Source organism: Petaurus breviceps, unplaced genomic scaffold (genome assembly GCF_028583685.1).
Source record: "Petaurus breviceps papuanus isolate PSGF00001 unplaced genomic scaffold, PetGlider_PUasm1.0 229, whole genome shotgun sequence".
Lineage (NCBI taxonomy): Eukaryota > Metazoa > Chordata > Mammalia > Diprotodontia > Petauridae > Petaurus > Petaurus breviceps.
Genome location: NW_027185903.1, coordinates 5868417 through 5889882, shown reverse-complemented (window position 1 = coordinate 5889882; position 21466 = coordinate 5868417). Strand labels below are relative to the sequence as shown.

The 21466-nt window shown below is 40.4% G+C and overlaps 1 protein-coding gene across 2 annotated transcripts in view; it reads right to left on the bottom strand.

Annotated features, from left to right (window-relative positions):
* Positions 1 to 21466, bottom strand: part of SKP2 (S-phase kinase associated protein 2) — a 35003-nt gene that overhangs the window by 2713 nt on the left and 10824 nt on the right. The window contains exons 3-10 of one of the 2 annotated variants that reach the window (XM_069096136.1): positions 15267 to 15378; positions 11715 to 11858; positions 9894 to 10028; positions 8979 to 9077; positions 7018 to 7148; positions 5445 to 5496; positions 5187 to 5294; positions 778 to 2707 (exon numbers count right to left, since the gene is read on the bottom strand). In XM_069096136.1, the coding sequence (XP_068952237.1) occupies positions 2494 to 2707; positions 5187 to 5294; positions 5445 to 5496; positions 7018 to 7148; positions 8979 to 9077; positions 9894 to 10028; positions 11715 to 11858; positions 15267 to 15378 (995 nt within the window). In that variant the 3' untranslated portion in view covers positions 778 to 2493. Of the gene's footprint in view, positions 1 to 777; positions 2708 to 5186; positions 5295 to 5444; positions 5497 to 7017; positions 7149 to 8978; positions 9078 to 9893; positions 10029 to 11714; positions 11859 to 15266; positions 15379 to 21466 lie in introns of those variants that run through there. The other variant, XM_069096137.1, reaches the window with a different exon arrangement.

The following is a 21466-nucleotide window of genomic DNA, read 5'->3' as shown; positions in this document are numbered from 1 at the left end:
ATTAAGACTTTGCCCATCACTCTAGCCCAAGGATTCTCAACATTTTTGTATAATGGACCCATTTAGCAATTTGTGCATCCTAGGGCCCCTTCTCAGAATGTTTTTAAATGTATAAATTAAAATAGGATTACAAAATAAACCAATTACATTGAAATAAAGAGTTCCCTCCCCCTTCCCACCCAGTGAAGCAGTTAGTGTGCCATAAAAGACAGAGCATTGGGCCTGAAGTCAGTGACTTCAAACCCAGCCTTAGACATTCACTAGCTGTGTGACCCTGGGAAAGTTACAACCTCTGCCTCAGTTTCCTCAATTATAAAATAGTGATGATAATAGCACCTACATCACAGAGTTATGAGAACCAAAAATATGCCTGGCACATAGTAGGTAATTAATAAATGCTTGTTGCCTTCCTTCTTCTAGGCTCAAAGAAGATTGTTAAAAGGTTTTTTCTCCCTAGTGTTTGGCCTAGCTCCTAAATATAGAGGGAAGACTCTATAACCCTGTGTACCAGGGTCCTCCCAAATCAAATCTATTTTGATTCAAAAGTGAGTATTCTAGACAATCTTTTGTGTAGTAATGGCAACAGTTTTTGGCAAGATGGTTAAGGAGAGTCTAAGAAGTACAAGCAAAGTGCACTCTGTAAATTCAATCAATTAAACTACATTTTTAAAGTGATGATATATTACTATTGTATTAATTTTATTCACATGCTGCCCTCGTAGCATGCTCTTCACAAGTTGGGCCAAAACGCATAAAGGATGAGTCATTTGTGCAAATTTCTTTTTTACTTTTAATTAAAAAAAAAACCAAACATGTAAAAGTAGACATCATTAAAGTCACTAAAATCTTGGCAAGACAGCTTATATCTGGACTTGAGTGTTGAAGGATGTGGATCCAGAGGTCCAAGTCCCACCAGACACCGTCCCCTCCCCAAGTCTCTTTTATGGCTGTTTTGTAAACATTTCAAGGTGTAGTTATCATTTAGTGACAGCACATAAAACAGGCTGGTAACAGTTAATCTTTGTATAACACTGAACCAAAGTGTTTGTTCCTGCATTCTAACAAGATGAGTGTCCTTAGTGGAGGTGCAGTTCAACCTAAGGCAAACTTAACATATTAATCCCAGCTTGATTTTTTAAAGTCAGTCACAGTAACAAAATAAAGTTAGTCTTCTTTGAAGTGAAATGATTTGTTGACCTAGTTTTTAGCAATATGAATAATTTTTTTTTTTGCTTTTAAGTTGGGGTTCCTGCTCCCAGACTGCCCTGAGTCAAGAAATTGCTTTTCTTTCACAAGAGTAAAGAAGTTTCTTGGTGCTCCCCGATAATTAAAAATGCACCTGGAAGGAGACACATACCCCAGAGCTCTTTCAAATGAGGCCTTCCAAACAACAGATCCAAATATTTTTATTTCTTCTTATTCAGTACTTGATTCTAGGAGAAAATTAAAAATAGCCCCTTCTAGACCTCAGTTACAAGGAAGAATGGGGAACAGGGCCAAATTCTACCTAGCACCTAAAACAGAATTTGATGCGTGGAATATCAACCATCAGAAGCAAAAGCACCTTTAGTATAAAAAAAAAAAAAGGAACAAGGCAGGAAGTCTTTACCGATGTCAGGATCTGTGATCATGATGTGAAATTTGATAAAAAAAAAGCAAACAATACCATAATTACATCACCCCACAGCTAGTTTCAGAACCTAGAAAAACTACGTTTAAGTCAAAATAAAGAAACCTGATATCGTTGGTCCAAGAAGACGCCAAGCTCATCAGTCACAGTAAGCAGCTGTCATTTGCTTGTTCTGCCGCCTTAGGTACCCGAGCATTTTTGGTATGAATATATCGCCAAGTGGAGATGTGCCTCACCCTTCGCCCCAACCCTTGGGCTAAAGACAACACTCTTTTTCAGACTCTTAAGATACTTTTCTGGGGTCTCCTTTCCCATGATCCTTATTACTTCAAAGTTCAGTGATTAATCCAGACAGAGCTGGGATTTTTTTCCAAACCCTATTTGTGCTCAGTTCAGCAAATGAATGATTTGGTCGTTCTTCCAATCTGTTCTATGTAAGGCAAGACAAAGAAATGAAATGGAAAAAGCATGTATAATTACTGAAATAGTTTCTATAAAATTATTCACTTAGTGAGCAATGGCTGCATTCTGAAGATTTTTAGAAGATCTGAGAGGGGTGGTTTGAAGTACTTTACCTTGAACTACCTTTTAATATTAAGTACAGGTTTACTCCCTTAAAACTCATAAATACTTGAAATGTTATGGTTCTCCAGGCAGGCTTTCAAAGGGCATTAAAAAAAGTTGTGTTTTCAATGCAAAACACTTACTCCTAAATTTTTTATGAGTTAATGACAAGAAATAGTTCTTTCTCAAGTTATCCTTGAGCCAAAACAGTGAAAGGTATAACTTATCAGAGGGGCTTGAAGCAATGAGGCCTTTCTGTCTGCTGTTCTGTTCTGTGAAGTCGCTTTATAATGAGGATATCAGTTGTTATTCGGATTAGGCATCATCAGGCGGCATCTGATGCCCCAGATCTCTGGGTTCTTTTTGTTGCCCACTGTTGGCCTGGCAATGGTGGTGAAGTGAGAACAGTTGATCCTCAGATGTGGGAGTGCTTCCTTTAGCACAGGAAGGGAATTTTCTGTTAGAATTCCAAAAACTTGTAGTGTCTTCAGTGAGGGGATATCTCCAAGTTCACTGGAAAGGGAGACATATACGACTTTTAGACCAGCTAATCCGCACTGTACAGTTTCCCCACCAAATGCCATAACACATGATCTATCTATATGATCTATCACAACCTCTGGCCAACATGAGAGAAATATGGGAGGAATCTGGGGAGGGAGAAAAAAAGATGGAATACAAAAACAGAAAGCTTGTCACCTTGTACTATGACTTGAACACAATAATCTTTGTGAATATGTATCTGCATTGTTGGACAATTCCAAATTCCACACAGAGAGATTCAATGAAAAATGTTTGGAAGACATGAAAATTAGCAGAAGGCCAACATTATCTCTAGGCTCACCTCTCTTCAGGTTTAAGAGTATAAAGGAAAACAAACTAAGATCCTACACGTTCAGGTTAATTATCGAGTGATTCCTATTTTCTCCTCCTTCCAAATACAACACACAAGCTTCTGTGCCTGAGTTTGCTCATCTCTGCCCCCACCACTACTAGAATGTAAACTTCTGGAAAGCAGGGGCCGTGTTGTTTTGTATCCCCACGGTCTTTGTGATTGTTATTAGTAAGTGCTTGCTGAATTGCATTATTTCTTGCAAGGTATCCTGCTAGGGGTCAAGGACACAAAGACCAAGAAAAACAGGCATTTGTTTTTCTAACATTGGTAAATGATGACAACCTTTCTGAAATTTTGCAGAAGACAAATCAGTGGACAAATATTTTTTAGAAGTTATATAAGTGGGAGGAAAAAAAAACCCTGTATCAAGTGGCTCAGCTTGAAAGCACTTCAGGTTTCAATCTCAGTTCCTTCTCGGCAACAAAAGAACAATCACTAGCTCACAAAAGGGGAATTTGATGTTATATAAAGGCTGAAGTTTATGTTTATTTAGAATCTGTTCTTGACCAGTTCACCTCATTTCTCCATCTCCAAGATGGGCAATCATACAATAAGAGAAGGGGCAATGTTCATTACCTGAGAGCAAAAGGAAAGGGAATTTTGTACACGTAGGAGCACATGTAACAGCCTTAGCATTAGTCCCACAGAAAACATGTCCTATGTGTCGTGTTTGTGTGTGTGTGTGTATGTGAGAAAGTGAAAACTTTATGAGCTGAATTTTCCCATTTCAAAAAGAAATGACATCTTAAGTAACAAAACACAATCAACTATCAAATTCAGTTAACCTGACAAAATAGTATACCTTAAAACTGAGCTTATCCCATATACTTAAAACCCTGCATTCCAGTTAGGAACAGATAGTAAAAAGAAGGAATTATCAGTGCTTATCAGCAGCTGATGCCACATTACAGAAAGCATGTCCAACTCCTTTCTTCTCCTAACTCATTCCCCGCTGGGGCAATCAACCCACTGCTACATTTAGGTGAAATGAGGGCAAAGAATCTCAATGGCAATGAGATCTTGATTCACAGAAAAGGGTGACTGTCTACCAAATGTCAACAGTGGTATTAGGAAATATCTGCTTTCTCAACCCAGACTGGTGTGCCTAGGAATTCTTTATCTACAGTACCTATCTGTTTGAAGGTACATACCCTGTACAAAGTCTCAAAAAAGAAAACATTTGTTTTGGAACTTCAACAAACCATCCCATTACTAAATAGTAACTAAGAGTAAACTAGAAAAGGTGGAGAGATAAAAATTTCTTTTTTGGGGCACTTATGATTTAAAAAAAAAGTTATTGCAGAAAATTGCTGAGTTGTTTTTCAGTTGCTTCTGGGTCTTCTCACTTGTCGGGGCTCAGGCTACACCTGTGAAGATTACCCCTGGGACCATGAGTAGTGGTTAGAGCAGCTGCCCCATCCTAGAAAACTTCTAACAGAGAGTGGATGCACACTGAGGGGGAAATAAGCCCAGAAAGATGGGGGTGTGGCATATCCCCCCCAGTGACATACAGAGGAGGAAGCAGGCCCAGAAGTTAAATGACTGGTCCAAGGGCACAAAGGTAGTAAGTGGTAAAGGCCAAATTTGAACACAGGTCTTCCAACTCCCATGTTCTATCTTGAATCCTTTCTATTCTTCCTATGAGTCTCTGTTAAGTGGTTAGGTATCTGCCACTCAGAATAAAAATAAATATTTAGGAAAAGCTACCTTGGCCCATTTGACCTTCTTCAGCCTGTTAATGTACTTTTGTTTTTTTCTGAGACATTCTCAAAGTTCAACAGACAAGCTCTACCTGGTCCTAGGCTCCACCTGCCTTTGGCCAGTGTCACCCAATTCAGGTTTGATACCTTTGCTATTTTTTTTAATTAATTTATTTTTTTAACTTAATTTGTTTTGTGAGGCAAGAGGGTTTAAGTGACTTGCCCAGGGTCACACAGCTATAAGTGTCAAGTATCTGAGGCCAGATTTGAACTTAGGTCCTCCCAACTCCAGAGCTGGTGCTCTGTCCTGTATTCAATACCTTTGTTATTAATGATGATGGCTGGTGACACTTATTAAATCAAATGATCAAAAAAAGCTTTATAAGGAGGCACTCACAGCAAGGCTGCTGGCATTATTTCATAGCATCTGCTAAGCGACAGGTGTTGGAGGTAGATGAGCTGATGAAATTCCTGGAAACAGTCAGTCTTCAGCATGATGCTGTCACTAAAAGAAGGGAAAAAGATGGTGTCCAAAATAATTCTCTCTGTCACCCAAGAAAAACTTCTGATAGCACTTTTCCCCTTAACAGTCACCTTCCTCCCTTTTCCCGAGGTAACAACATCTTTCTATGGCAAAACTTCCACAAATCCATACCTTAAGTCTAAGTGGACCAGATTGGGGCACCTTCCCACTAATGTCATCACATCTAGGAAGGAAAAAAATATATATAGTCAATTTTATGGGCAATTTGTTTAACACAAATCCACATCAGCTGTCTTTGAATTCAAAAGGAATACTTCCTTTCTCAGAAAAAAAAAAAAACCCAAACACCATAAAAAGAAAAACCTCAGAATGTAAAGGACAAAATTTATTCAAAATAAGTATTAAAAAAAAAGTCATACCTTCTGTTTCTAGGTAAGGCCACCCACTCCTTTTCTCCACACTCCATAAAATTACTATCATTTGGAAACTTAGTTATTAAGAACAGTGAAACACTGATTAAATATTTTATTTCACCCAAATTCCCTCTAATGTCTGTATAGCAACCATTCTCCAGAAGTATCAAATGGAAAGTTAGTGCTTGGAATACAGGGTAAAACTAGCAAGCGACATTGGCCCGTAAAACTCCATAATGCTCTGAACCAGATCAAAATGCAACTGGAAAATGTTTAACAAAATGAATAAAAATACAACATAAATAATGTTAATTTGTGGTTTTCTGAGTCAATAAATATGCTATTTGTATTTAAGTTTGACACTGCTGATCTAATTCAGCCTCTCCTTTTGAAAGACAAGAGAAATGACCTGCCCGATGTCATGTAGCTGAAAGGCAAACCCTGGGCTCTTGAATCCTAGGCTCCATCGGTCTTTAGCCCCACATCATAATACAATAGGAGCCTAGAAACGTCAGTTCAAGGTTGTTTTCTTTTTTAAAAAATTACCTTTCTTTAGCGCAAAACACATACCTTGCACAACAGAAAATTTGGATCATTGCTATTATGTAAGAGCTCCTGTTACCTAATCCTTTGTGTCTCAACTTTCCTTGGGTGATCAATACCACTCCCTCCTCCACCAGCTTAGACCATAAGGGCCTGTCTGGGCTTCCCTCTTTCTTCTTCTATGGCTGCTAGACACTTGGGACCACTATCACCGACTATCCCTGCTAAAATTCAGTATGTCAATCAATGCATGTTCAAGGTTGACATTTTAAGACTTGGCTGGGAGAACCTTTTCTGCCTAGTGTTTCTAAAACAATCCAGTGAGTTTCTAACAGGACTTTTCAATATTTTGCTGTCATCAGTTAACTTCGTTCTCTCCTAAAAAAGCAATGAATGAGAGGCCCTAATATATGGCATTTTGTCCCCCTTTTTTAAGGTGATGATAATGTGCTGTGATTTCTTTTCTGGTGTGTGGGGCATGGAAGAAAAGGCACACAAAGGTAGAACAGAAGGGATGGGAGTGATACGAGATATGACAGGCTAACTTTGGGCAAGGGAGAGAAACCAAGAAACGACTTCTTCCTCTATGCAGATAAAGGAAATTTTCCTATATCTGAATGTATATTGCTGGGGCACCTCAGGGTATGACTGGTGTTAATTCTGCTGTGTGACCTACCTAAAAGGTTCTAGCTAGGTGTGGGGATGTCAGAGGAGAGAAGGGAAAGTCCTCCTCTGGGGCATGTGGCAACTTAAACTTGGCTTCTGACAGGCGGTGCCTTCCCAGTTACCTGATCTCTGTAGATTCTGTCGGTACCCACTGAGATTCAGCTGTGTCAGGCTTTCTGTAATAGAGCTGACGGCAACGTGGATGTGTTCTGCTGTGAAATCAGAGCACCAGGAGAGGTTCAGCTCATCTAAGCTGTGCAAAAGACAGAAATCACAGTTGGGTTTGAGACAATGACTCACAACAGCTTCCACAGGAAATACTCTTTCAATGGTGAGCCAGTCCTCAACTCAGGCCAAGTCACCTGACCATAACTAACTGACCAGAAAGGAGAGGTCAGTGGTGCTTGGAGCAGTAACTGAAACGTTGTTGTTCAGCCATGTCCAACTCTTTGTGACTCAATTTGGGGTGTTCTTGGCAAAGATACTGGAGTGTTTTGCCATTTCCTTCTCCAGCTCATTTTACAGATAGGGAACTGAAGCACACAGGGTTAAGTGACTTGCCCATGGTCACACAACTGGTTATGTGTCTGAGACTGCATTTGAACTCAGGTCTTCCTGACTCCAGGCCCAGCACTTTACCCACTGTGCCACCTAGTTGTCCCAGTACTTGAAATACTGGGGGGGAACAGAAGAAAATTTAAATCCAGTGAACTCTTACATATAACAACCAGCTGCTTTTACATACTGGGAAAGAAAATTTTATTCTCATTGTCCCCACATCCAATGCTTGTTCCCTGGAAAAATGATGGAGGATTTCTGTTAAATATTCTGACAGAAATAATTCCACTGAATAGTTCCTCTTTCCTTTTCATAGTCCACACCATTCCAGGAACGGAATCAAGCAGGAAATAGGTAATGAGTAGGGAATAATGTTTTCTTATAACGGTACTGCTCTGAGGAAAAGGTACTATTAATGGTGAGTTAGCAAAAAGATTAAAAAAGAAAGTGAACTTTGCAATGACTACAACAACCTAAATGAAAATGATACTGACAGGAAGCCAAATTGATTAATTTTAAGACCAATTCTGGCCCTAGAGAACAGTATGAATACAAACCCCTCCCTCCTCTCAGTGGACAGGTTGAGAACTACAGTTACAGATTTCCACGGTCACTGTTGGATGGATGATGCCATGTCAGTTTTATTATAACTGATTTTTGGGGGGATGTGAGAGAGTCACAAAGAAGGGATCAATTATAATAAGAGTCACAAAGGAAGAGTTCAAAGGAGGGTAACAAAATGAGAAAGAAATGGGATATAAAAACAGAAGGCATCAATAAAAAAACATGTTTTTAATAGATAAAAAAGTGAACCGTTTTAAGGAAAAAGACAAGGCATTTGCAATCAAAGTCCCCATTTCAAACCTAGGCAAGCATGACTGCATCACTTTTGATGCTATCATTGTAGTTCTTACATATAGAAACAACATCACAAAAAGTTGCTTATGGAAGCCTACAGGATATATGGTATCACCAGAGAACATGGGTTTTTCTGGCACTGCTTCTTAAACCCGGCACCTGAGCCCTGGGACATACTTAATTTGATGAATTACCTCACTGTCACATAATCCATTTTGAATAGGTTTAGGAGGGCATATTTTCTATCCCACAAAGTCCCACAAAGACTCTAAGAGGCACATTAGAAATACAATATTCCTGTGATTATATAAGCTATAACCCTCCCTCTGTCCCATCCCTTTTCTTAGTAACAGCTATCAAATGTCACTGAAAAAAGTAAACTTTAAAAAAAAAATCTGAACCACCACAAAAATTAAGGTTACTTTGAGGGTATATAGTATCTCCCAAGTTTGGCAAAATCAATCAATTTAAATGGAAAATTATTATGGAAAAAAGTGTGTTTGAAATACTGAGTTCTACATTTCAAATGTACCATTTTTTCAATCATATGGGCTTGAAACATCCTAACAAGTTTGCCTTCTTTCTTTTTTTCTTTTCTAAATGGATGAACAAAGAGATATGACCACTATAAGTTAGCCCAACAGCTTTACTACAAAGCAATGCCTACCGAGTACAGCTGTGCAACAGAGCCCCCAGTGCAGAAGCTGAGAATCCGGAACACCCAGAGAGGTTTAATCGCACTAAGTCTGAATTCTGCGCCAGATTTCTAAAAGAAAAATCAGAAATACACAAATAGTCACATTCAGCATTTACTAAGCATCCGTGTGTGTGTGTGTGTGTGTGTGTGTGTGTGTAGCCTAAAAATATGAAAGACTATACAGATATACTTCAAAAGGAAGAACAATCAGTTTGGAAAAATAAAACCTGATATACATAAAATAACTAGAGAAAAGTTCTAATGTAACCTAAGTGTAAGATACCATGGTACAGACCCTATGCTTAAAGGATGAAGATATTGGAAGAATGGGGATTAGTTGGGTAAGATTTCATGAAAAAAGCCAATCTTAATCTGGGCCCTGACAGAAGAGAAGGATACATAGATTAATAGGGGAAAAGGAAGGGATAAGAGGGCATTAAAGGAGAAAAAAGGCTTAGTAGAGCAAATGAGTAGAAACACTGCATGATATGTTAAGATCAGAAGGCAGAGAAGCTCAATGCTCCAAACTCAAACCAACAGCCAGAAACCCACAAAGTCAAGATGGTGTACAAGACTGGTCTAAATGGAATAAATTTTCCTTTTTTTAAAAGCTTCTATTTGCTAGATATAGCAACTTAGGGACATGTCAGTAACGGTGAAAGGGCAAGTGAGAATTCCTGTGGTTCCTAGAGTGTAACCCTAAGAGTATTGCCAATGACAGTAATGCCCTGTTATCACTCCTGAAGCAAGCCATCTTTCTTCACAATTGCCTACGAAGAGATGGGCATAAAAAGTACACTTAATGCCAGATTCTCTGCTCTGTGACCACCCCCTTGCCATATCCCATGGCAGGTTTCTCAGTTAGAAGTGGTAACCACGCCCCACCTGACGATGGCATCTGAAAGCCGCAGTCCTTCCAAGCTCAGGTTCTGTAGTTTACAGCAGCGAGACACGATGCTCTCTAGGGAAGCCTCATCTATTATGCAGTTAGACAGGTCCATGTGCTGTACCCGAAGTGGTCTGTGTATAAACAAGGCCATGCTTTACTTATACAATAACAAAAGGTTCCATCACTGTCATACTTTGTGGCTACCCATTGTTTTGACAGACATGACCTTACTTGATCCTCACAACAGCATCAGGAGGGAGAAAGTATAAAGATTACCAGTGTCACCATTTTACAGATAAGGAAACTGAGGACTGGAAAGGTTACATCCTCTTCCCCCTGGGGTCAAAGATCTGGGAAGTGACACAGGTCTTGTGATTCTGAGTCCCACATTCTTCTCACTATTGCTTGCAAACTTGTAATGACTTCTGTTCCTCAAACCACAGCATTTCTGCTTAGATAACATTTTGAAAGGAATAAATGCGTATGACCAGATACTGTGGATCTGATTTTAGTAGTTTAAAGATATAAGCACTGCTAATTAGAGGCAGTGTGGACTCCATCTGCCCACAGAGACCTCCTCATACTATAAGATGAAATCAGCCTCGGTACTCATCCTTCATCAGTACCCTTTACTCCTAGGACCCCTAGGAATGGAGGGCAGGGAACTTCCACTTAAGGAACAACCTTGGGCAGCCATCTCTTCATTTTCTACTTGGGACTTCATCTTCCCAGTCCTTTATCAGATTCCTTTTGTATACTGTTTTCCCCTATTAGACTGTAAGCTCCTTGAGGGCAGGGATTATCATTCTTTATTATCCCAGAGGTTATTCAATAAATATCTATTGCTTACTTAATAATGTTTATTGACTTACTGGCAGTAGATAATGGGGCCAGCCCTAAAGATGGGAAGATAGGGATTTGAGGATATTACCTCTGACATATACTACTGTAAAATTTAATACTTAACCTTCTCCTGCCAGACTACAAATCATCTATGAACTGCCAGTTGGAGGGTATTTCTACATCAAGAGTTTCTTGCATTGATAACCTATAGGTCTGGGGAAAAATAAAAAGGATGCTCATTTGGGGCTTAATTTGCTGTTTCCTACTAATACAGGATTAGATGAGTTGCTAAAGGGAAAGGACAGGGATCACGGTAATATATATTAAAGAAGAACAGCTGAACTCTGGTCTCAGATGTTCCTGGGGTCTTACTATTGTACTACAATGACCATGGAAAACATCAGACTAATTCTGAAGTAGATTTTTGCTAAATATAAGGACAGCCCTCTCCTAAAGCCCACCTATGATGCCTCATCTTGTCATAGAGGGGATGCCTTTTGGTTACAGTATGTCACATAATCAACAGTCTCCCAAAGTAGGAAAGGGAGCTCAATCTGCCTCAGGGGAGGGAGTACCAATAAAGTGGGGTAGGAAACGAACAATTCCAGCTATTCAGAGATGGAGTGGGCTGCTCCTCTGAGCTCTGTGCTCTGTATGACAACCACTAGCCAGGGCACGGCTGTGTGAAAGTTGAAATAGATCGGGGCAGGGAACCTGTGGCCTTGAGGTCACAAGTGGCCTTCTAGGTCCTCGGGTGCGGCCTTTTGGATTAGTTTTGTGAAGTCTGGATTCAGTCAAAGGGCAGTACTTGAGGACCTAGAGGGCCATATGTGGCCTTGAGACCACAGGTTCCCCACCCCTGACTAGATGACAGCCAAGGTCCCTTTCAGCTCTAAGAATCTATCATTTCCTTTTTGGGTCACACACTTATAGTTTTTTACTTTTTTTTTCCTGCCCCAAAGGGACAATCTTACCCGAGATTTTTAAACAGTGGTTCATCCATGTGTGATCTTGGGCAGCGGAACGCGACCACTCCTACAGAGAGTAGCTGCCCCGTTACTCCTGGCAGTAAATGTTTCCCTGTCAGGTCTAAGGTCTGCCATAGTGATTCGTCAAACCTAGAGGAGAGGTGAGTTGTTTCAAAAAGTTAAACACCAGGAAATCTCACGAACCCTTTCAGCCAAAAAATGCCAAGAGATACCACAGCCAGCCTGGCTCCGATCTAAGGCCCCCATTAGTCCCCTAGCAGAAATCTCCAAAATTCCAAAAATAGTAACCATTTAAATGTCTACTGAGGTTGATGATAATGATGGCTTTCTGGTAATGTAAGAAATAGAAAATATTATTAGAAACTTATTTTAAAAAATTATTTACAGCAAATTCCAAGGGACTATTCCAATTCTTTAAATTTTTAGAAAAATATTTAGGGATTTATCATATTATAGTCAGATTTCTTACATATGAAATATGTGCCACCTTTTTTTTTATATGTTGGTATATTTTTTTCTAATAGAATCTGTCCTATTTTACTGAAAACTGTTGGGCTGGTGATACACCATTCCTAGATGCTGGGAAGCATCACTTGTATCTTAGATCTGGCCATTTTGGATGCTAGGAAGGAGATGTGAGAGCTCTAGGGCTCCAGCTTCTGTAACTTCACTAATCATTATTGCTGGCCTGTCCCAAACAAATGAGCCTGCCTATTTCAAATAGTTTCCCAGCTCTGTTCTAAAAGGCTCAGCTACCACATTTTACCTTCCTGATTTTAATCATCTTTTCATGAAATTCAACCTTTCAACCACTAGGTGGCAGGCAGAACTCTAAGCTGAGCATTCATTATAACTAGTCACCTGGATACTTCATTCCCTTGGCTACAAGAGAGAACAATCCACAACTGCCCCAGTGACAGGAGGCTGAGTGGAAGGACACTGAGCTCCCAGACCTGTTTCTTATCTATTGATGTCTGGAGACAAATGGTCCAGGGGCTGGGACACATACAACTGCAGGAGCAGGACCCTTTCCAGAAGACCCAGATAAAGAGCCTTCCTGTATTCCCAGCCCTCCCTTTCGCTTTTATAGGGAAGCAGCAGCCCCCACTGTCTTTCAAAGGCACACATGCTCCCTTTGGAGGGAGCGTCTTTAAGAAATAGAACCTAAATTAAATTATATATTTAGTGCCATAGCAATTAATTTACCAAAAAACTACTTTATAGAGCTAGCAAAAATAGTAACAAAATTCATTTGGAAGAATAAACAGTCTGGAATATTAAGGGAATTAATGAAAAGAAATGCTAGGGAAGGTGGACTAGCTATACCAGATTTCAATCTGTATTATAAAGCAGCAGTCATCAAAACTACTTGGTACTGGCTGAGGAATAGAGGAGTGGACCAAAGGAATAGATTAGGCACACAAGATTCAGAAGTCAACGACTATAGTAATCTATTGTTTGATAAACCCCAAGACCCTAGTTTTTCGGATAAGAACTCACTATTTGACAAAAACTGCTGGGAAAACTGGAATACAGTATGGCAGAAACTGGGCATAGACCATTATCTAACACCATATACCAAAATCAAGTCTAAATGGGTACATGATCTAGGTATAAAGGTTGATACTGTAAGCAGTCTCAGAAAACAAGGAATAGTTTACCTGTCAGATATGTGGAGAGGAAAAGACTTTTGACTAAACAAGAATTAGAGAACATTATAAAATGTAAAATGTATAATTTTGACAACATGAAATTGAAAAGCTTCTGTACAAACAAAGCCAACGTAACCAAGATCAAGAGGGAGGTGGGAAATTGGGAAAGAATCTTTGCAACCTATGTCTAAAATATACAGAGAATTGAGTCAAATTTATAAGAATACAAGTCATTCCCCAATTGATAAATGGTCAAAGGATATGAACAGGCAGTTTTCAGAGAAAGAAATGAAAGATATCTATAAGCACATGAAGAAATGCTTTAAATCATGATTGACTAGAGAAATGCAAATCAAAACAACTCTGAGGTGCCACATCTCACCGGTCAGATTGGCTAAGATGACAAAACAGGAAAATGACAAATGCTGGAGAGGATGTGGGCAAATTGGAACACTAATGCATTGCTGGTGGAGTTGTGAACTGACCCAGCTTTTCTGGAGAGCAATCTGGAATTATGCCCAAAGAGCTATAAATACTTTCATATCTTTTGACCCAGCAATACCACTCCTAGGGTTATATCCTAAAGAGATCGTAGACGTGGGAGGAAGACCCATATGTGCAAAAATGTTTATAGCAGCTCTTTTTGTGGTGGCAAAGAACTGGAAATTAAGGGGGTGCCCATCAATTGGGGAATGGATGAACAAGTTGTGGTATATGCATGTTATGGAATACTATAGTGCTATAAGAAACGAGGAGCAGATGGACTTCATATTTACCTGGAGAGGCTTAAAAGAACTGATGCTGAGTGAGAAGAGTAGAACCAGGAGAAATTTGTACACAATTACAGACACAACGTTATGTGTGATGACCAACTTTGATAGACTGGACTCTTCTCAGCAATGCAGTGATAGAAGTCTATCCCAAAAGACTCATGATGGAGAGAAATATGTCCATCCAGAGAAAGAACTAAAAAGAACTGAGTTTATATACAGATTGAAGCAAACTACCTGATCTTTTTCCTTTTCTTGTTTGGTTTTACGTCCTCTTTACCATTTTTCATTCCAGCTGATACAATCCGTCTTTATAACCTGACTAATGTATAATGTGAAAGTATTTACAGATCCTATACTTGACTATATGCCTCCATGGGGGGGAGGGGAGGGAGGGGGACAAAATGTGAAACTCAAGGAATTGAATCTGTAAACTAAAAGTAAACAAACAAATTAATTAAAAAAATAATAATTGTAAAAAAAAGAAAGAAAGAAATAGAGAGAACAAGAAGTGAAAATGCTAACCGAAAAATGAAATTTTTAGATGACCTTTGAGGCTCTATTCAAAACGGAGGTCCTGAGGTCTGTGATTTGGGGGGGGGGGGGGGTGGGAGAGGGAATGTGTGAATGGAACGGATCCAGCTAATGGACTAATGCAAATCAGACAGAGACGCTCCAAAATCAGAGTAAGGCTGTCTCTAGGATTTCTATCATCACTTCTGGCCCGAAGGATTGGTGAAAACAAAACAAAACAAAACAACAAAACAAAACAAAACAAAGTAGCAGGTGTTACCCAGGGGCTCAGGACATGAGACAAGAACACTGTGAACATGAACAGAGCTGTTAACAAAAAAAGAAAGCTTGCACCCTGGGGGTAAAAAAAAACAAAAACCACAAAACAGGCCCAAAAAGAGAATGAGGCTCAATGTTAGGGGGCTCAAGAAATCACTTACCTTCCTTTGGCTACGAATACTTAGAAAGTGTTCATTACTGAGACCCATGTACATCAGCTCACAGGTCTGATGAACTGCACTGTCAAATTTCTGAAACCAACCAGCATTTCCTTTAAAAAGGTCCACCCAAAGCAATGAAGCCAAAGACAATAAAGTACTCACGACAGGCGATGCCACCTCTTACAAATCCCAGACATTCTTACAAGGTCGGGCAGAGATAAATACGAAAAGATTCCAAGCAGCAATTCATCCGGAAGCATATCCCAAGAAATTCCTTTAATAAAACAAAAACAACCCAGGTTTGTGTCCTCATAATTCTGATTTGAGTATGCAGGTAATACAAAATTCTATCAAATGCTTTTTATGCACTTTAAAAACTGGAGGGAGTGGAAAGGGCATAAGATTTGGAGTCAGATGAACTGGGTGTGAATCTAGGATGTGCCACTTACTACTAGTGTGATCATGAGAAAGCCCTTCCACTTTCATGGTTCTGAGTTTCCTTATTTGTACGGGAGGGGGCCTAGATTTCATCGATCAATATTTATTAAGCAGCTACTCTGTGTTGGGTATCCAAAGACAAAAAATGGAACAGCCTCTACCCTCAAAGAATTTATATTTTACTAGAAGAGCATATAATATATCTGGCTATAGACATATTTACATATATAAATAAATGCATAAGTAAATACAGAAAAAAAATTTTTTTGGAGGGGGGAAGGCAGGGCAATTGGGGTTAAGTGACTTGCCCAAGGTCACATGGCTAATAAGTACGTCAAGTGTCTGAGGCTGGATTTGAACTCGGGTCCTTCTGACTCTAGGGCCGGTGCTCTATTCACTGCGCCACTAGCCACCCAGAGAATAATTATTAAAATAAATACAAAGCAATTTTGAGAAGGGAGATTACAGCAGCTTGGAGAAGAAGACTAGGAAAGCCTTCCCCTTGAAGGTAGCACTTCAGCCAAACTTTGAAGGAACAGAGGAAGTGCTTTCGAAGCAGTGGGGATCAGCCAAAGAACACAGATGATAGTATCATAGAAAGAGATACACTAAGAAGGTTGGTTCAGTTGAATTGTAGAGGGCATTAAGTAGAGTGATATAAAACAAGGCTAGAAAGCCAGGGGAGGGTCAGGTGCCAGGGAGCAGTGTGAGTGATTTTATATTAATTTATGTATATACATTTTTAACAGGATGGGGCTTAGACTATTAGGAGTCTGTCTCAGGCTGTAACAACTCAATCAGTCAATAAACCAAGAACCTACTATCTGCTAAGCACTAGGGATACAAAGGCAAAAGGCAGTCCCCTCTCTCTGGAAGATCAGAGTCTAATGGAGGAGACAGCACACAAACAACTAAGAACAGACAAGCTATAAGATGGGATTCCCGCCCCCACTGGACCCAGATGGCTCCAGAGGAGAAAGTGAGGCTGGTGACTTGGCACAGCCCCTCTCCCTTAAATCCAATTCACTTGCAAGTCATGGCACGATGCCATGGGCCTCTTTGAGAAGGAAGGACAAACAGCAGCTGTAATAACAGGATAAATTGGAAATAATCAACAGAGGGAAGAACTAAGGGGGATCAGGAAAGGGTTTGTATAGAAAGAAGGTAGGATTTTAGATGGGACCTTAAGGAGGCCAGGAAATCTAAGAGTTGGGAGAGGAAGAGGAAGAACATTCCAGGCACGGGGGACAATCAGTGAAAGTGCACAGAGATGGGGGATGGGGTGTCTGGTTTGAGGAGCAGCCAGGAGGCCAGTGTCACTGGATCAGTCTGTATGGTGTGTTTGGGGGGTGAAGAGAGGAAGGGGAGTGTGGTAGTGGTGTTAAGTGTAACGAGATTGGAAAGGTGAGGGAGCAGAGGAAGCAAGGGTTACAAAGGCCCGGAGGATTTTACAATTGATAAAGCAATAATTATTGATAAGGCGCTTAATAATTAGCTAAAACATCTAACAGACTCTGTACTATTGTATTTCTCATGGTTCTGCAGAATAACCTTAATTTAAAACAGAAAAAACAAAAACCACCCAGCCTGCATTTCCTCTTAAAGCCAGAAAAAACAAAGTTTATAGTTTATCTTAGAAGCAATAAGGTGCTACTTGAGTTTACTGAGCAGGGGAGTGACAGAGTCAGGCTGACAACTAAGAAAAAGAACTTTGGTGACTAAGTGGCAGAGATGGATTGGAAAAGAAAGAGGGCTTCAGACAAGGTGAAATTAGGTCATTATAGTAGTTGGGATGAGAGGGAATGACGGCTCCATGGGTTACTAAGAGTAGAAGGGTGCAAGGGATATTGTAGGGAGAAATGAGACAAGATTTGGCAACAGAGAAGGTGATCTCTGAGTTGCTACCCAGCTTCAACTCCGAGGGTCATTTATCTCACTAAAGAAATGAGCATATGCTTGGCCCAGCTTCCACCCCACTCCCTCTCTGATCTATTTTTTCTATTCACTTTTGAATCTATGTGAAGTTTCCCACTTGGCCCCAATATAGCATCTCCACCCTTTTCTCCTGTGAGATAGGGGTTTCATGGAAGGAAAGGATGCAAGACAGAACCACCAGCTACAATAATATAATGGAAAGTGACTAATGTGGGCGGCAAACACCCAAGAAATACCTCAAAACATGATTTCAACAGCCTTGAAAACAGCCATTGACTCTGACCTTTTCAAAGATGAGTATTTGTTTGTTGTGGAGGCCTGATAAGAAATAAACTTGACAGGATGTAATGATGACACAACAAAATTGAGTTAGGGTAGGATCAATGTGTTGCAGTGATTCATCCAGGAGACATAAACAATTAGAATATACAGAAACAATAACTCAGATTTACATAACATTAATATTTAAAAAGGGCTTATCCTATACACCGCCCCCCCCCCACTCTCTCTCTGATGGGGTTACCATGCCAGTGCTGATTAACTTTGTTAATGTCTGTGTGTGTGTGTGGGGGGGGGCTGCATATCTATGTTTGGGAATGCACACACTCACATGTTTACATGTGTGTGAATCTTTATGAAATTCACAGGATAAGTATTTTGTAATTTTTAAAACTGATATAAATGTACATAAAATATTAGGCCAAAGCTCTGTGTGTGGATAGTGTTGATCTGACTGGCACAGTAACTCCATGATACAGGTGGTCAGAGTAGTAGTACTTCTTATAGATGAGGAAACTGAGCCTCTAAGAAGCCAAAGATCACACCATCAGCCTGGAATTCATGGCCAGTCTGGGATTCCAATTCTGGTGCTCTTTCTTTTACCCTATACCAACTTCCAACTATAGTAAGCAGATTTTAAAAGCTTAAATTCCCAGGACTTTCCTGGGCTGATTATACTGGGATATTCCATAAAAATATGCCCCACTTCAAAAACTAGGAAGAGACACATTTTCCTGCTTCCATCAGCAGTCATGTCCTGGGACTAGCTCCTGCCCCGGAAGGAACTGGATAAGCAGTTTCAATGCCTGGTGCAAATTTCACGATCTCTGTTGCTATCTTACTGCAACCCACGCTGGCTGTTTGGAACATGTCTCAGCTTCCCCCAGTTTCAGACAGGCTGCAAAACTGACTGGGCTCTCAAGAATTCCCAGAGGGTGACAAATTCTCTATTATTCTGAATACTTCTGGAGTAAGAGAGTTTTGGAGTTGAAAAGGAATTCAAAGTTTATCTAATCCCACCTACATCTAACCACAAACTCCTCCCCTTCCCCCCCATGCATCCCAGACAAGGGGTCACACCAAACTCACTTAGAAAAGGTTCACGGATTTCTAAGATAGGCTCCGCCTGATTACACAGCAAGCAAATATAGATAACAAAGTACTACTGTTCCTTGTACATCACATTCCATCTGGCACGGTCCTAGGGCCTAGAAGGCTCTCTACCCTCTATCTCTTAGAATACCTAGCTTCCTTCAAGACTCTGCTCCAATGCCACCTTCATGCCTTTCTTGTTCCTGTTCCTGTCCCAGCCCCAGCCCCCAGCTACTAGAGCCTTCCCCTCTACATACATCTATTTTGCATGTATCTTGTATGTACCTAATCATTTCCATGCATTTACTAGAACATAGGCTCCTTGAGGGCAGGGACTATGTATTCATTGTAGCCAGCCCTCCCTTAGCACAGTGTAAGAACTTAATGATAGGAGGGGAAGAAGGAAAGAAAAAGTGAACTTCAAATTTATGACCATAAACCCCTATACTTACAGATTACTTGCTGAGAAAATAAAGTCAGGTATCTTTTCTGCTCTACCCGGGCCAGGTTTCTAAAGAGCATATGAAGTCCAGTCAATTTCCTGAACAGACACACCCAGGTTTGAATGAAAGCAACCCAAGACCACTAACAAGCCATGTAACCTTCCCTTCTCTGGGTTGTCTTTAAAATGAGAGGTTTGGCCTAAACATTCTTTAACTGTCTGTAGATAAATGCTTAAGGCCAAACAAGATGAATTTGTCTGTATTTGTAACATAAACAAGCTCAATTTCACACACCTGTCTAAATCTTTTCCTTCAAATCTAGCTACTTTTGTTGCAGTTTGTTCAGAGGAAGTAGCTTATGCTTACCCACAAGAGTAATAAAATTCATTAAAAAAAGAAATAAAACCAGTCATCTGGGAAGAGCTTGCCTTTCCACCAAGATGCACAGAGAGGTCCTGTTACATGTTGTGCTTTGATTTTTTTTATCTCGAGGCAGGTACAGTTCTTTCGCAAGTTAAGCAAATAATTTCCTTTCTTGATGTCATGTCTTAGAGAAATGACTCCTCAGAGTCTAACAGCGTTAAGTGGACATTGATTCACACTCACACAGAGCCAAGTTTCTGTTAAAGGATCCCTTAAAATGGAGTAAACACTGGGTTCAGGATAAGAGTCACTTGGGTTGAAATCCCAGCTTTTATACTTACAAGCTGTGTGACAGGCAAATCATTTCATGACCTGAGATCTCAGTTTCCTCATCTGTAAAACGAAGGAGCTGGCCTGGTCCAAAATATTCACTGGCTCCCCACTAAACTCCTAGGATGGCACTGAAGGCCTTTCAGAATCCACTCCTCCCTAGCCTCCCCATTTTTTTCTGCTCAAACTGGATGAGAGGGGGAGAAAATAGTTTGGCAGGAGCTCTATTCTAGTGAAGGTCAAAACCCTGGGCAGTTTAAGTAGCCATAGCTGACAGGTCAGCCATCCTGACATGTGTGTAATAGCACCTATCATCACCTTTTGCTCATCCCATGTTTAAGAGCCCACAGTATAGTCACGATTACAAACACCTGTGGATGAAATAGCTTCCTTTCCCCACAGGTGTCTGAGTCATCTGGGAGGCACATCCTTTGGATTGTTTCCCTTACCAGAAGGGAGGGTGGGTTCTGCAAGACAGGTGTCTAACACACACACAGACACACACACACACACACACACACACACACACACACGTCTCCGGAGGGGCTTATCTGTTTTAGTACATGTAGTTTTTATTACACTAAAATAAAGAGAAGTAGTTTGTGAAAACTACTTCAGTGAAAACAGAGCACTGGACCAGTAGCTCCAGGACCTGAGTTCAAATCCCACTTCTAATGCTGAAAACCAGTGTGACCTTGGGCATATCCCTTAACCTCTCGAGTCTCAGTTTACTCATCTATAAAATGAGGGAGCTGGACCAGATGGCACCTGAGGTTCCTTCCAATTCTAGGTATTTAAGCACTTCATATAGGCCACCCATGGAGTTCCACATGACTCAACCTCTTTAAACAGAGGCTTGTGGAAGCCCCGGGCTATTTTCACCAGATATAGAAACATAATGGGGCAATGGCCAGCACCTCCTTAACATGGGCAGCTCTCATTATGCACCAGCAGATGACAGGTAGACAGGCCCAGTGAGTTTCCTCATCTGTAACAAGGAATGGAATGGAATGAGTTTCCTCAAACTCGTTTGTAGAAAAACTACCTGTTATGCTGATGCTGACACACTGAAGTAATGCCTGGACTTTTCAGGGAGTTCTTGGTCATTCTTCCTTATCTGGGGTCACTGAGCTCCTCATGATACAGGGTGACTTTTCCGAATGATAGGACTGGGAACAAAGAAGACCCCAATCTGGGGTCCATGGACTTTTGGAGAATCCATGAACTAGAAAGGAAGGAGGACAAGTAAAGTAGAGAAAGAAAGGAGGAAAGAAAGGAGGAAAGAAAGGAAGAAAGAAAGGAAGAAAGAAAGGAAGAAAGAAAGAAAGAAAGAAAGAAAGGAAGGAAGGAAGGAAGGAAGGAAGGAAGGAAGGAAGGAAGGAAGGAAGGAAGAGAAAAAGAAAGGAGGGAGGGGAGGAGGAAGGAAAAAAAGAAGGAAAAGAGGGAAGGGAAGAAGGAAAGGAAAGAGAGAAGGGAGGGAGG